The sequence below is a fragment of the Haliotis asinina genome, chromosome 8 (genome assembly GCF_037392515.1).
Source record: "Haliotis asinina isolate JCU_RB_2024 chromosome 8, JCU_Hal_asi_v2, whole genome shotgun sequence".
Taxonomy (NCBI): Eukaryota; Metazoa; Mollusca; class Gastropoda; order Lepetellida; family Haliotidae; genus Haliotis; species Haliotis asinina.
Window position 1 is genome coordinate 26,486,946 of NC_090287.1, and position 13,998 is coordinate 26,500,943.

A 13,998-nucleotide genomic window follows, 5' to 3' on the forward strand; every position below is an offset into this window, starting at 1 on the left:
CCATCAACAACACCATGTATTGAAAAGATCTTTGATGATCATAATATTCATAATTTTCAGTTACATATAAGTAGGGGTGAATATGTTGCTTTCAAGGCCATGGTCTTTTTATGAAACCATGCCCTCTGCAAATACCAAAGTCCACAAATACCAAAAACTGTGATGCCTCGATTGTCATGGAGGAAGCAAAGGGAGATCACTCTCAAACTAGTATTCGTCTACTACGAAACGATTGAGGAAGTGCTCGTAATATGAAGATATGATATGACGATGGAAGACATGCCATTTAAGGTCTGCACTCATTCAATTAAAGCTCATTAAAGCAGTTCTGTTTACAACAGAAAAGTAAACATTTTCCTGGAATATTATAAAGAGTCTTGAAAGCTGTCTCCAGTTTGAGCTAGGTTTTACACCGCTTCATCGTTATTCCAGCACGACTGGGGACACTAGAAATGGGCTCCACATATTGTATCCATGTGGGGAATCGAACTTGGGTCCTCGTGGTGACGAGCTAACGCTCTAATTACTAGACTACACCGCTGGTCCAATCTGCAGAGCTGTGGTGACCAGGGCCTTCTTTCACAAAGCACTAAGGTGATCGCAATTCACTTAGGTAACCGTTGTGCTATGTTAAACGATGGGAGTTAAGGTTAACCTCAGTAAAGATTGCTCCATGAATGGAGCCCCGTGCAACATACGGAAGTGTCCAGTCACTGCGGTAACCTCACACATTCTGAAGTCGTCTGCTGCCTACGGCTCATAAAGACGGACACAAACATACAGTGGTAAATAAAACTAAATATCACTGTTGAACAACATCGACTGGTAACCGTGTCTCAGGGTCAAAACGGGTGGTGGTGGTGTGGCCTAATGGTCAAAGCGTCCGCTCATCAGGACCGATGACCCGGGTTCGATTCTCCATATGGGTACAATGTGTATAGCCCATCTCTGGTGTTCCCCGCCGTGATATGGCTGGAATATTGCTACATGCAGCGTAAAACCACACTCACTCACTCACTCACTCACTCACTCACTCACTCACTCACTCACTCACTCACTCACTCACTCACTCACTCACTCACTCACTCACTCACTCACTCACTCACTCACTCACTCACTCACTCACTCACTCACTTGTGATCTGGCCAGATGCCTACATTGAGATGCCTGTAACCGTGCAATATCAGGCCTAAGGAAGAAGACAAGTGCTCAGTGAAAGCGTACATCTTGTGTGAACACTAAACACTCTAGTATTTACTGAAACGTCAAATGTAAAGAAACCCAGACCCTTATTCTAATCCCGGGAGGGCTCATAAACGGGCGAAAAAAGGCATAAAAAATGTGATCCTATTAGAATGGAATTAACAAAGAGTCTTATCTGAAAGTCACGCGAGAGTCTTGTTTGAAAACTCGTTCTCTCTCTGCAATCACGTGTCCTAGCATATAAAGCTAGCATACGGTTCAACATTAAAATATCTGACCAACTTTTCAGAACAACTCGGGTTTTACTTTAAGGATCATCACAAAACTGTTGTAAGCCTAAGATCTGGTATCTGTTCTCGTAGCATTCGTACCTCCTATACTGTAACATAGGGAGTACAAATGCTTCGAGAAAAGTTACGAGATCCTAGGCTTACGAGAGCTTTGTGAAACAGGGTCCAGGTTCTTAACACGCAGGCCTTTCAGAGAGCTTTGAAAGTAAACTTGGGGTCCGTCAGGGCTGCATCTTAAGCTCACTCTTGTTTAATGTATTTATCAATGAGTTGGCAAAGGAAATAGAATTAGGATGTCTCCCAGATGTCCACTTTCACCCTGAATTGGTCCAGCTGTTACTACTGCTTTTTGCTGACGATGTTACTCCGTTTGCAGATACGGTTTTTGGTCTCCAAAAAAGATAAAGTTTCTGTATGATTTTTGCCAGAGATATTCACTTTTTGTAAATCTGGAGGAAACTAAGGTGGTGTTTTTAAAAAATGATGACGTTTTATCAAGGTATGAAAAGTGGTACTATGGTAATATGTTGATAGAGTGTGCTCCTTCTAATAGGTATTTTGGGGTTACGTTCGCAAGCCATTTGAGTTGGAATAAGCACCTTGCAAATGCTTCATTGCAGGCCAAACAGGCTTTGTTCTGTGTAATGAAGTCACTCAATAATGTGAAACCTGTAGATTATAAAGTGTTTTTCAAGATATTTGACTCAAAGGTTGCTCCTATTCTTTTATAAGGGGCTGAAATATGGGGACCTATGGTTTGGGTTATATTTGGGAAGTCCAAAGTGTAGGTTTCCCTGTTTCTTTTCTATCAGATTTTGAATCTAGACTAAAAGCCATTTACGAACAGAAATGGCACTCTAGATCTGCTCTGGAAAATAGCCCTCAGATGCGTTTGTATTCTCATTTCAAAACTGCCTTCACTGTTGAACCTTATTTACTATCACTAACCATTGAGAAGTTTGGCGCGTTTCCGTTGTAGTTCTCACTCCTTAAATATTGAAACGGAAAGGTATCATAATGTCCCAAGAAATCAAAGGGTCTGTAAACTCTGTAATAATGAAAATGTCGAACATGAATTTCATTTTCTTCTTGTATGCAACGCTTACAATAATCTTAGAAAACAGTTTATACCACATACGTATTTCACAAACCCTACAATTCATAAGTTTACCCACCTATTGTCCAATACTTATGTTGAAATTATGAAACGTGTTGCAATGTTTGTACACCGTGCGAGCCAATATCGTAACTCTATGGACCAGTTATATATGTACCATGAGCCAATACCGATGTTGAAATTTTGAAATGTGCGGCAATGTTTGTACAACGTGCGAGCAAATATTGAAACTGTGGTCTATGATGTATATACCATGGCCTATACTTATGTTGGAATTATGAAACGTGCTGCAATGATTGTACTATCTGCGAGGAAATACAGAGACTCTGTTGATTAATGATATATGTCTACTAATGTTAAAATTATGAAACTTATCTCACCGAGCACATACCGTGCGACCAAATTGAAATTGTGTGGGGAACGCTGTGTGTTTGTATTTTTATTATGAAACATGTTAACAAACTGTGGACAGTGAGCAAGTACCATGGGCCGATGGCCTACAAGTACCCTTTTTGCAAATAAATCAACACGCAGGCCCTGATAATGTTGTAAGACCATGAAGACCCACAGCAAGGTTTGACTATGAGCTGTCTTACCTTCTCACTCTATATTATCTGCTGTGGTGACATGCAACAAATATTAATGTAAATCTAAAGGTGTAAATAGTGTAAACATTAACAGTGGTAGGTGATACTGTCAGTCCGAGTCATACATTGTCTGTCAACAGTAAACAGTGGAGAACTGGCCTCGAGTTTGGTGTATCTCGAAGAGCCTCAGTCACACTAAGTTGGATCATATTCTCACTGGACAATCATACTATCCAAACCGTCGACATATTGTACATTGTATTTAACGTTATGAAATTGGCGACTGTGACAAAAAAACAGCACTCACATTCTTTCACTCCTCACGAGGCAAAGCGTAAAAAGGTATAGGGCAGTGTACTGTTATCTTTCAGGTGTTCCACCAATATTTTCAATCGACAGATCGACATATTTCTTTACCGGTTTGATTCGGAAACCACTGCATGTCTGCATATCCCTTCCATAGAACCTTCCATGGGAACTGAAGCCAGGGTGACCAGACACTACAAGTTATAGAAATTGATTCTATCGAAAATTGTAATTGAAAATGTTTCTTCTCTCGTCTGTCAAAATGCAGTGACAATGCCATTGTAACGGATTGGATGTCTGCAGACTGCAGCGTCATGGAGAGGTGGTTGCATTGGGGATATTTTATTTAGCCTGGTCACAAAGTGTATATTTGACAACGCCAATCCGTTTTCGATGTTCAAAATTGTTTATTACCCTAATTATAACAATCAAAATAAACTCTTAAAAACATAAAGTGAAATGTAAAATCAGCACATCATAAGAAAAGCTTGAGTATTGAGACATTCAAACATTCTGTTAATAATTATGGCAGTCGGGCGACTTGGGGTAGATATGGGCCAGCACCGGGCGGATATGACGTCATATGGTCACTAGTCTTCAGCGGGCGCCTTCATGTCGTTGCTGCCATATTTCCTGATGAATTCCGATATTGATGCATACGATGATGCACAAAGCTGTTTGAAATGACCTGTAACAATATAACAATATTGACTGATTATCGCTCGCTCGCTCTCTCTCTCTATCTCTCTCTCTCTATCTCTCTCTCTCTCTCTCTCTCTCACACACACACACACACACACACACACACACACACTGTTGGTTAACGTCACCCTCGCAGTATTCTAGCGATATTCCAACGATATGTAATTAACGCATCAGTCAGATACGGTCACACATGTATCGGTATAAGTGAAAAAATCGTTCACATTTTTCCTAGGAAAATATGTGTTTTCGCTTCAGTCGGGTTGACACTGTAGCTCACCTGGCATCCTGATGAAGGCATGAGGCGCTCCCTTTATTAACACTAGCTTTGTCTGGACGCCAGCCTCAGACATCCGGTCACGGTAAGCTAAAACAACAGTCAACACACCGTACCATCATGTGATCGTTTATCGTACTAATCTGATACCAGTGAAAAGACAACATAAAAATTCGGTGTTTGCTAAGTTTTAGTAAATTTCGAATTAGTGGCGGTACTAAGGTAAAAGCTGGGGCACATAAACAACTCCAAACAAAACGACGAACTGAAGTCAAGTCCTACAATAAACACAGTAGCCCCACAGAATGTTATTTTTATTGCGAAATGTTGAACTAAAAACAACAGAACAGACTCGTTGACATAATTTAGCGCAAGATTGCAACACAAGGCCCACCAGTTCCTGCATCAAAGAGGGACATTTAAACATACGCAAAAAACATATTCAGCAAATGCCACGGAATCCCTTGCCACTGTTCTAGAAACACCATTAAACAATATATCATCAGGGTTCTGGGAGTTTAAAGTATTTCGTCTCTTGACAAATGATATAAAGTTTTTCAAGTCCTAGGTGGGTTCACAAATACACACTGACCTTAAAACGTAACAGATGATAGCTTATAAAGGGTATAGCTAAAGTTATGAATGAATATATTGCGATCCGGAGGTCTTGAATATAATAGAAATCTTTGACACTGAATTATCACCCCTAGGAGGCGTCAGGATCGGGTGAAGGTGTTCCGAAAGGCTTTTTATCAAACTTATTCATCATAAATATAATTAGAACAATACATACCGTATCCGCTAGCTTATAAAGGGTATAGCTAAAGTTATGAATGAATATATTGCGATCCGGAGGTCTTGAATATAATAGAAATCTTTGACACTGAATTATCACCCCTAGGAGGCGTCAGGATCGGGTGAAGGTGTTCCGAAAGGCTTTTTATCAGACTTATTCATCATAAATATAATTGGAACAATACATACCGTATCCGCTATCTCTGAGTGGATCCAGTTCAGCGAGGAGAATCAAGGCAGGGGGAAGACCAGAGAACTGCTTCCGCAACATGGGAGATACACGTGGGTCAGCCAGCTGTGCCGGGGATGTGAGGGCCAGGTTCTCCAACCTACAAACATCATCATCATCGTCATCATCGTCGTCGTCACCACCATCATCATCATCATCATCAAACAAATAGACGTATGCGGTACGTGGCACTTGATGCCTCTTCATAATCATCATACAAACTGACGTACTCGGTGATGTGTCTTTTCATATATTGTAGTGCAGACCTCGGTTAGGGTGCACAGAGTTACGTTAGCAATAACATTCCATTGTTGTGGGAGTATACGTTCCACCTGTGAAGACGTCATCAGGGCTGAGTATGACACCGTGTTGTGTGTCAGTGAAACTGTATATGTTTTCCTGTTATTCACAGTTAGATTTAGATAGATAACAGAACTGGAGTGTTCTGACGACTCCCCTCATCCTCGATGACTCAGTGAAATATACCACTATAGTATGTGAGTATATATAAATGGCAAATGGTTTTGGGCCTATAGTATCATGTCGGCCATACCGCCTCATACCGCCTCTGGGCATTTCCCGCGGGAAACGGGCTTACTTTTCAGTAATGCCCACGGGTCCCACTGTAATAGGAAAACATGACGTCGACGCCTACCACTCGAGGATTTTCTTGTTCACTCCAGGCGAGGTTGCGAACTCTTCCACTGAGGGATATATGTTCTCTAGATCCACCATCGGGTACACCAGAACCTGAAGCATCCGGGACATAGCTCAAAAAGTTGACTGGTGGATTCCAGGAACATCTATCTATTCATAAACCAACCCTTTTCAAAATAGTAAAACTGAATCTGAATTGTGTAAATGATGGAAACAGTCGGAGCACCAGTCTACACTTGTAACCATCAACTTTTAACACCACAGCACAGATAAACGCTCCATGGTAAAACCGTGGCTGAGAAGGCTAGTAATATAACATCGACAATGATCCGCACTTGAACAAGCAGTAAGATACGCGCGCGCACACAGACACATCACTATAGGTGACATGATGTTAACATAATTCCTTCCATCTTTACCAAATAGTTATTTTATTGCTAAAAACAAATTCGTTATGCGAGTCCAGTATATCGCATGTATTCATTCGTAGGTTAGGTTGACTATGTTGCATTGCGTCCCTTGGTTGTGCCATGATCCTGTGGTCATGGCTTCGTATCCCAGATACGCAAAGATCACTGACGGAACACAAATGAAAACATCCTTGGTCTGGAGTTACCTGAAAGTCCATGCCAGGAACTTCATGGCACACGGTAGTGGCGATGTGACCACCTACGCTGTCCCCGGCTGTGCCCATGGCGCTCGTGTTGCTTGCACCTGCCACATGGTAAGTGCAGATTCATATACACTCATGGATATATAGAGCATTGTGGCGTAATACGGTTTACTCTTGAGTTGAAGCAGATTTTAAAGAAACAGAGGGGAATTGATTCATCTTCGCAGAAGTGATGTGACGTCCGTTTCCATGTGTCAAATCTGTGGACGCCATTGAGTCAGTATAGTCAGATCAGATTGAGTTTGTGAGATCTATCACTTTCGGATAATAATTTCTATATTACTTGGGTGTGGAGCAGTGGTTAAAACTCGTCACGCCGAAGACCTTGGTTCGATTCCCCACATGGGTACAATGTGTGAGGCTTTTTTTCTGGTGCTTCCTTTCCATTGCTGGTACATTTAGTGCTAAAAGCGGCGTAAAGCCAAACTCACTCACTCAGGATTTGTTGATAAAATGTTTCGTTTTCAGCCACTCTCAAAATGCCAAACAGTAGAAGTCGGAACGATAACTCACCTATCAGAGCTTTATTCATTTTGACCCATCGAGTCGCGCACACAGCGTCGTCCAGACTCGCCGGCAGCTTGTTCTCGGGAGCCAGTCTGTACTCCACACTCACCACCGTGCAAGGAGTATCCCTGTGTGTACATAATCACGTGTTCAAATCAGTCAACTGCAACTTTCTGAGACATTGCATTTATAAATTGAATCCCAAGCACTGATAAAAAATGCATCATTTCGTCCCCGGTATATACGTGGTATGAAGTATTAACAGTGTGACAGTTGTATTTATGTGAGTGTGGTTTTTACTCAGTCGTGGGCAATATTCCAGCAAAATCACGGCGCGGAAATGGGCTTCACATGTTGTACCCATGTGGGGAATCGAACCCGGGGCAACGAAAGCTACCCCACCGGTCCCATTTGTATCCGTAAATGGATGTCAGTTGGGAAGATGGAGGATGTTGCAGACTACAAAGTCAGGGCACAATTAATAAATGTCTCGATCTCATCACACTTGTGACAATATTGTAGCAATCTTTGAACTGCACTACCGATTGCTTTAGACACTACTGCAGTATTCGTAAAACAATTTTGCGATCTATTTTGTAACATATTTGTAAGATTTCCTTGTACCTGTACAGCAGCATGCTGCATCGACTATGCAGCATTCTTGAGACAATACTTCAGTGTTATTAATTTCTTTATTTCGGTTTTGTAGGCCGTTGGCCCATGTAAAATAAGGAAAACAATTCTTTATCTCTAATAAAATCATATGCTTTACATTCAAACATGAAGTCAATTTCATCTTCTTTCGAGCCACAGTCACACATTTTACATATCTTATCAAAATTATTATCTCGAATATTACATCTCAAAGGAAGTTCATGTAGTCTGAGCAAACATACATATCTTCTGATAGCTATTTGATTGATGGAAGAGACATAATATTGAGTATTTAACAATGACTTAACTTCTTTACGGTACCTTAAATGGACAGATTCTCTGATATTACCGAGAATAAGTTGCTTATCACAATCAAGAAGTCTTTTCCTAAAAAGGGAAATGAAATGGGGAATATCGCCAACATCCTGACTATACCATACATACCCGAGGCCATGAGCATTTAAAAGATATTTAACCGATGTCGCCCAAGTCACTCGACCAGCTGAAGCAAATTTCTTCATAAGTAAATAACACACTGTTTGGGGTAACGATCCTCAGACATCCTTAACACCAAAACATGATGCACCTTTGGTAGTAATCCACATAAATATTTGATCTACCACACTCTGCTAAAATACCATTACTGGAGACATATTTTCCAACGCCAACAACATATTTACAGAAATTAGTATGAAATATTTCGATCGATTTCCTTTCCTCAAATCCCCAGGTTTCGGAACCGTATAATAACACTGGTTTAACTTTGCTATCAAATAAATTGAACATTAACTTTACAGGCATGTTAGGATATTTATTAAATAATACCTTCAAAGAGGAAAGTGCCTTACTGGCCTTACCTGCTAGAGTTTGTGTGCACTTTGTCCAGGACAACCGAGTAGAAAATAGAATACCAAGGTACTTATAGTATGTTGATGTTTTGATTGGAATATCATTGTAAAAACCGTTTTTCATAGGAACGAAGGAAAGCACTATTGCGAAATACCAAAACCTCTGTCTTATCCATATTAACCCACAGACCCCAAGAGCTACAGTGGTTATGTAAAATATTTATCTTTCTCTGCAATCCTATGACAGTACCGTCAAATAAATTATGATCGTCGGCGTACAGCATCAGAAGTAAGTCAACATAATCGGATCCGACAAAGATACCCCTTAGACCTGAATCCTGCAACATGACCTGAAATTCTATTATAAACATCGCAAAGAGAAACGGGCTTAAAATAGAACCCTGACGTACGCCACTTAACGATTCGAAATATCTACCAACTGACAAATGGGAATGGCGAACTGACACCAATATTTTGGAATACATATCCCTTAAAACTGAGATTAAGTTGCCTCTTATCCATTACCTGAAAAGTACCAAAGTAGTGTCCTGTTAACGGAATCAAAAGCCTTTCGGAAGTCTACAAACAAGCAATAAAAACGACCACCGCCTTTAGAAAGATACTTTTGAATGAGACATTGCAATGTAAATATATTATCTGTAGTGGAGTAGATTAAACACAGTGTTGTCGGAAACTACACAAACTATATCGGTGAAGCTGGTTATCCCTTGAAGTATGCCGTGTTCGACCATCATTCTTGTTATGTTATAGCCAGTACAGCAACATTCGGGTAACAGTACAGCAACATTCGGGTAACAGTAATGCCGTGTTGTTTCAACAATATTGTAGCATGCATAAAACAATATTGCAAAACTGCAGCACCATTTGTGTCCTCGAAATAACAATCTGAATGGAGAACTCATTATCAGGGATGAACGTGCGTATACACGTACGTGTTTTCATTGATATTCACCAACACACGCATCGTATACACGATTCATATATTCGCATTCATAAATAAATTTTCATATCGTGAATATTTTCGTTGATATGTTTACACGCCACTTCGTGTTCAATTTTCACCGAAAAGAAATAAGGAATTACTGCTGATGCAAACATGAAAGGCTATATATTTTCTTTAAACACACTGTGGGACGCATTTCGACACTGATCCCCACTTCCTGTGTAGAAGAGTAGAGGTCCCATCTATGATAACATCTTTGTGGTGTACTGGATCTACATGTGGGGAATGTACCTTTCAACTTGACGAGTGTGATTTGTGCTGACTGTATGTCGTTTCATTTGAATGCTGATTGCGCCTTCACACGCGGACATCTGTCTGTTCCCAGATGTCTGTCTCACTAGATGTGAGATAAGGATATTCTATCAGCTGTCACACCTGACGAGGGACCGACATGTTCTGCCTGTTGTTTCACTTGAAGAGGGTCTGCCTAGACAGATTCACTGATGAGTTTTAAGCATACCCTGATTCACCTGACGAATGATCTGACTATACTGACCCACCTTGCGATTGATATGATTATATACTAACTCACCTGGCGAGTGATCTGCATCAACGGTTTCACCTGAGGAATGATCTGACTATACTGACTCACGTGGTAAGAGATCTGCACATACTGACTCACCTGACAAATCATCTGACTACACTGACTCACATGGTAAGAGATCTGCACGTACTGACTCACCTGACAAATCTTCTGACTACACTGACTCACATGGTAAGAGATCTGCACATACTTACCTGGCGAGAGATCTTCATAAACTGACCCACTTAGAGAATGATCTGTGCTGACGCTCCTGGAGACTGAAAATGCTGATTCGCCTGACAAATGATCTGACTATACTGACTCACCTGGCGAGAGATCTGCATATACTCATTCAGCCGAGGAATGATCTGACTATGCAGACTAACCAGGCAAATGACCTGTATATACCGACTAACCTGGCGATGGATCTACACATACTGTCTACTGTTGCCCGTGACCCGACGACAAAGCCTCCACCGTGGAAGTATACGACGACGGGGGCTGTTGGGGGACATTTCGTTGTTCTGTAGACGCTCACTGGAATGCTTCCTGGGGAAATTTATAAAACACGCTGCATGTTTAACGGCACACAGCAAAACTTATCGCAGAATGTTACTGAAGGGCATACTGTAAGCGTTTGAACAACGATGAACCTGGAGATACCGAGTACCCCATCCCAATTTTCAACTCGAACGCCAGACATAGGGTTCTAGATATACACCGTGTTCGCCGATAATATAAGGAGTGGTGCAGTTAGGTTTCACACCGCCTGTAGTAATACTCAAGCAATATGACGGCGGGGGAAACCAGATATGGGCTTCAAATATCGTATCCATGTGGGGAATCGAACCCGGACCTTCCGCATGACAAGCGAACGTGTTAACCACTGGGCAACCCAACCGCCTCCTGCTAACAGGAGGATGCAGTGATACATCTAGCCCGTGCGGTGATGCGTGGAAACAAACGCTGGTTGTTTGTTGTCATGCAAAGTCGTTAAGAGACTCCCACGGTGTACAGGTCGTCGAGGGCGTCGTTGGATGCACATGGGTGGGAAATAACATAGGTGATGTGTATGTATTGTCCACCTGAATAGCACTGGCTGAATGCACGATATAGCGCATTGGTTATTCTTGTGAGAACAGTGCATATATCTTCGCGTAACAACGTGTTGTGAGGGTGTATTGGAACTACACACACACGGCCATTGTCGAGTAACCCAACAGAGATAAGCAGTAATCTGGTAATGCTTGTTTCAAGGTATTTTGTGGCATTACTTATAGTGTTAATATCGCAAGATTAACCAGAAGCCTACCTATACTTGTATACGCTTATCTCTGTGTATATTGATATACATGTATGTACAAGGGCACCACCTCTAAATGTTGTTTAATGACAAACTGCTTTCAAAGCCATCACTTCCAAATACTGTCCAATGCCAATATACAGACAATGTTAACATCGAACGGTGCAAGAGGCAAAACATATAACATATTTGAGAATATATCTGAGAACATACATTTAATCACATTTTACATATCAACCGTCTGTTATCAAAAGAGGCGTGTATTTCTCACAAGAGTTGCAATCAGGGCTCCCAGTCGAGGCCCTGTCACGTTTGACCTACCTTCACCTGCAGGTGACGGGACGTTAAATTCTTTGATCTGACCATCAAATTCAACATCGCCCCCAAACAACTTCGCTATTGTTAGCCCCGCCTCCCTAGCCTCGGGAGGTGTTAGCTCGATTAGGGGCCGGTCATTCCGACCCTCCAGGATTCGGAAATACTCCAGAGTTTCCTCATGAATCTCATACTTCTGACCGGCAGCGCCCCACGCCTCGACTGTAGACATCCCAGCCTTGTTCCAAGCCTTATAATGGAGCGTCAAAGGAATTATCTATCCCGGAGTGTATATTCAGCCTCGATCAACTTAGTCTGACCTTGCCGTGTCACCTACTCGGGACTCTCTCGACAGTTTTATCGCTCAGCACTTTTTGCACGCTTCGAAGCGGATATAGATATATTTTCACTACATACATAGACGAGCGACAGTTGACGCCGACTGGCTGGCTGGATATCACTCGATGCGTGATAAGGCCTTGTAGTTACTTATGAATATATTATGAGTTCTGCACGTATTGTCCCGGTATCAAGCCCGTCACTATAGATCAGATACACATTGTGACGCTATCCATGTATTACTTATGATATTTGCCAATTATAAACCAATACAATTTTGCAGTAAGGATTAATCATAAATCCCGCAGTGAAGAGAGTTAAGAGGAGTTAGCAAATCGTCGGCTAAGACGTTGGGAGAGTTAAGCCGTGCATTGAAAGCCTTACGTTTTTTGTTATTTGTTCCAAGAAAACGTTGAGGATTTACCATACATATTAAAGATTCAAGCAAGACGTAGTGCAATTATCGTACAAAAATGTCTTCCGCGTCTATATCCACGTAAAACATGAAAGTAGATGATGAGTGATTAACGTCACCAGGGGCATGTATATCATCATATCCCTGTTACCCCTCCACACAGAAGGGTATAGGTTATAATGACGTATGACTTTGTGTTGTGTATGAATACGCTTGTGGTGAAGTGCACATTTGTGCAGTGTTCTGGAAGAGATGGTACTGCTTTACTGCGGGATTATCCTCGAGATCAAGGGCTGTTACAAACCCGGTTTGAGGTCACCGTAACCCCCGCTTAACAATAACAGGCATTCTCTAATGGTTCGTTTAGGGAATTGTCAGTTATTGGGGCCACATTACTTCAAGGTCTGGCATAGTCATCTTCAGCTAACTATAGAGCGGAAATGTATGCAAGTCATTTTAAAAAATATGTTTTCCACAAATTTTGGAACTCAATTTACTATATGAAACATTTTAGACACGGAGTAATAGTCTTCAAATCTATTTATGATGTAGATCTTGTCGCTTTGCTTCTGGGACGATTTTTATATAGAAACCAGTGAAGAAAATGAAAACCAAGTTCTGTGGATAGTGAGCTTCTTGAGTGCAAGAAGAGCCAATGAGTCAGCTGTATACACTCACAATGCAGTCATGTATACTTGCTTGATTAATGTGCAAGTACCTACACCGAAACGTCGCAGTCATTGCAATAAAGCAGTTGACTATCCCCTGAAGTTGGTTTCCCCTCATGTTCACAACTTCCAAAACGCCTCTCAAACAAGACGTAAGATCCTGCTGATCTTGGTTTTCTCTACTACGCGTGCAAGGGTAATGGCAATCTTTCCATCACATCACGGCATACATTTTATAGTATGCTGAGTAGCCATACCCTTCAGAATGTCAAAAAAAGACTTAAAATAAGACACCAGTTGTATTGTAAATATGGGGGTCATTGCTACAGCTGAATATATAAACATGTCTTCAACCGTTGTAAGTCGTTACAGAGTTACTGAGATGCCAGATAATGGAAACATGACGCAAACAACGTCCATGTGCGTGCGTGTGTGCGTGCGTGTGTGCGTGCGGGTGTGGGTGTGGGTGTGGGTGTGGGTGGGTGAATGGATAGCCGGGATATCAACACGTACTAGTCTTCAATTTCCTTTTGGTATGTCGTAGCCGGAACCGTCGAAAGTTTCAT

The 13,998-nt window shown here is 41.5% G+C and overlaps 1 protein-coding gene across 1 annotated transcript; it reads right to left on the reverse strand.

Moving 5' to 3' along the window:
- Positions 1 to 3,890: 3,890 nt before the first annotated feature.
- Positions 3,891 to 12,469, reverse strand: LOC137294479 (ethyl acetate hydrolase-like). The gene is made up of 8 exons (XM_067825503.1): positions 12,017 to 12,469; positions 10,809 to 10,941; positions 7,350 to 7,471; positions 6,780 to 6,877; positions 6,162 to 6,256; positions 5,467 to 5,606; positions 4,486 to 4,572; positions 3,891 to 4,191 (listed from the first exon to the last, which is right to left on the reverse strand). The coding sequence occupies exons 1-8, from the start codon at positions 12,240 to 12,242 to the stop codon at positions 4,094 to 4,096; spliced, it is 999 nt and encodes a 332-aa protein (XP_067681604.1). The 5' UTR covers positions 12,243 to 12,469; the 3' UTR covers positions 3,891 to 4,093.
- Positions 12,470 to 13,998: the final 1,529 nt, after the last annotated feature.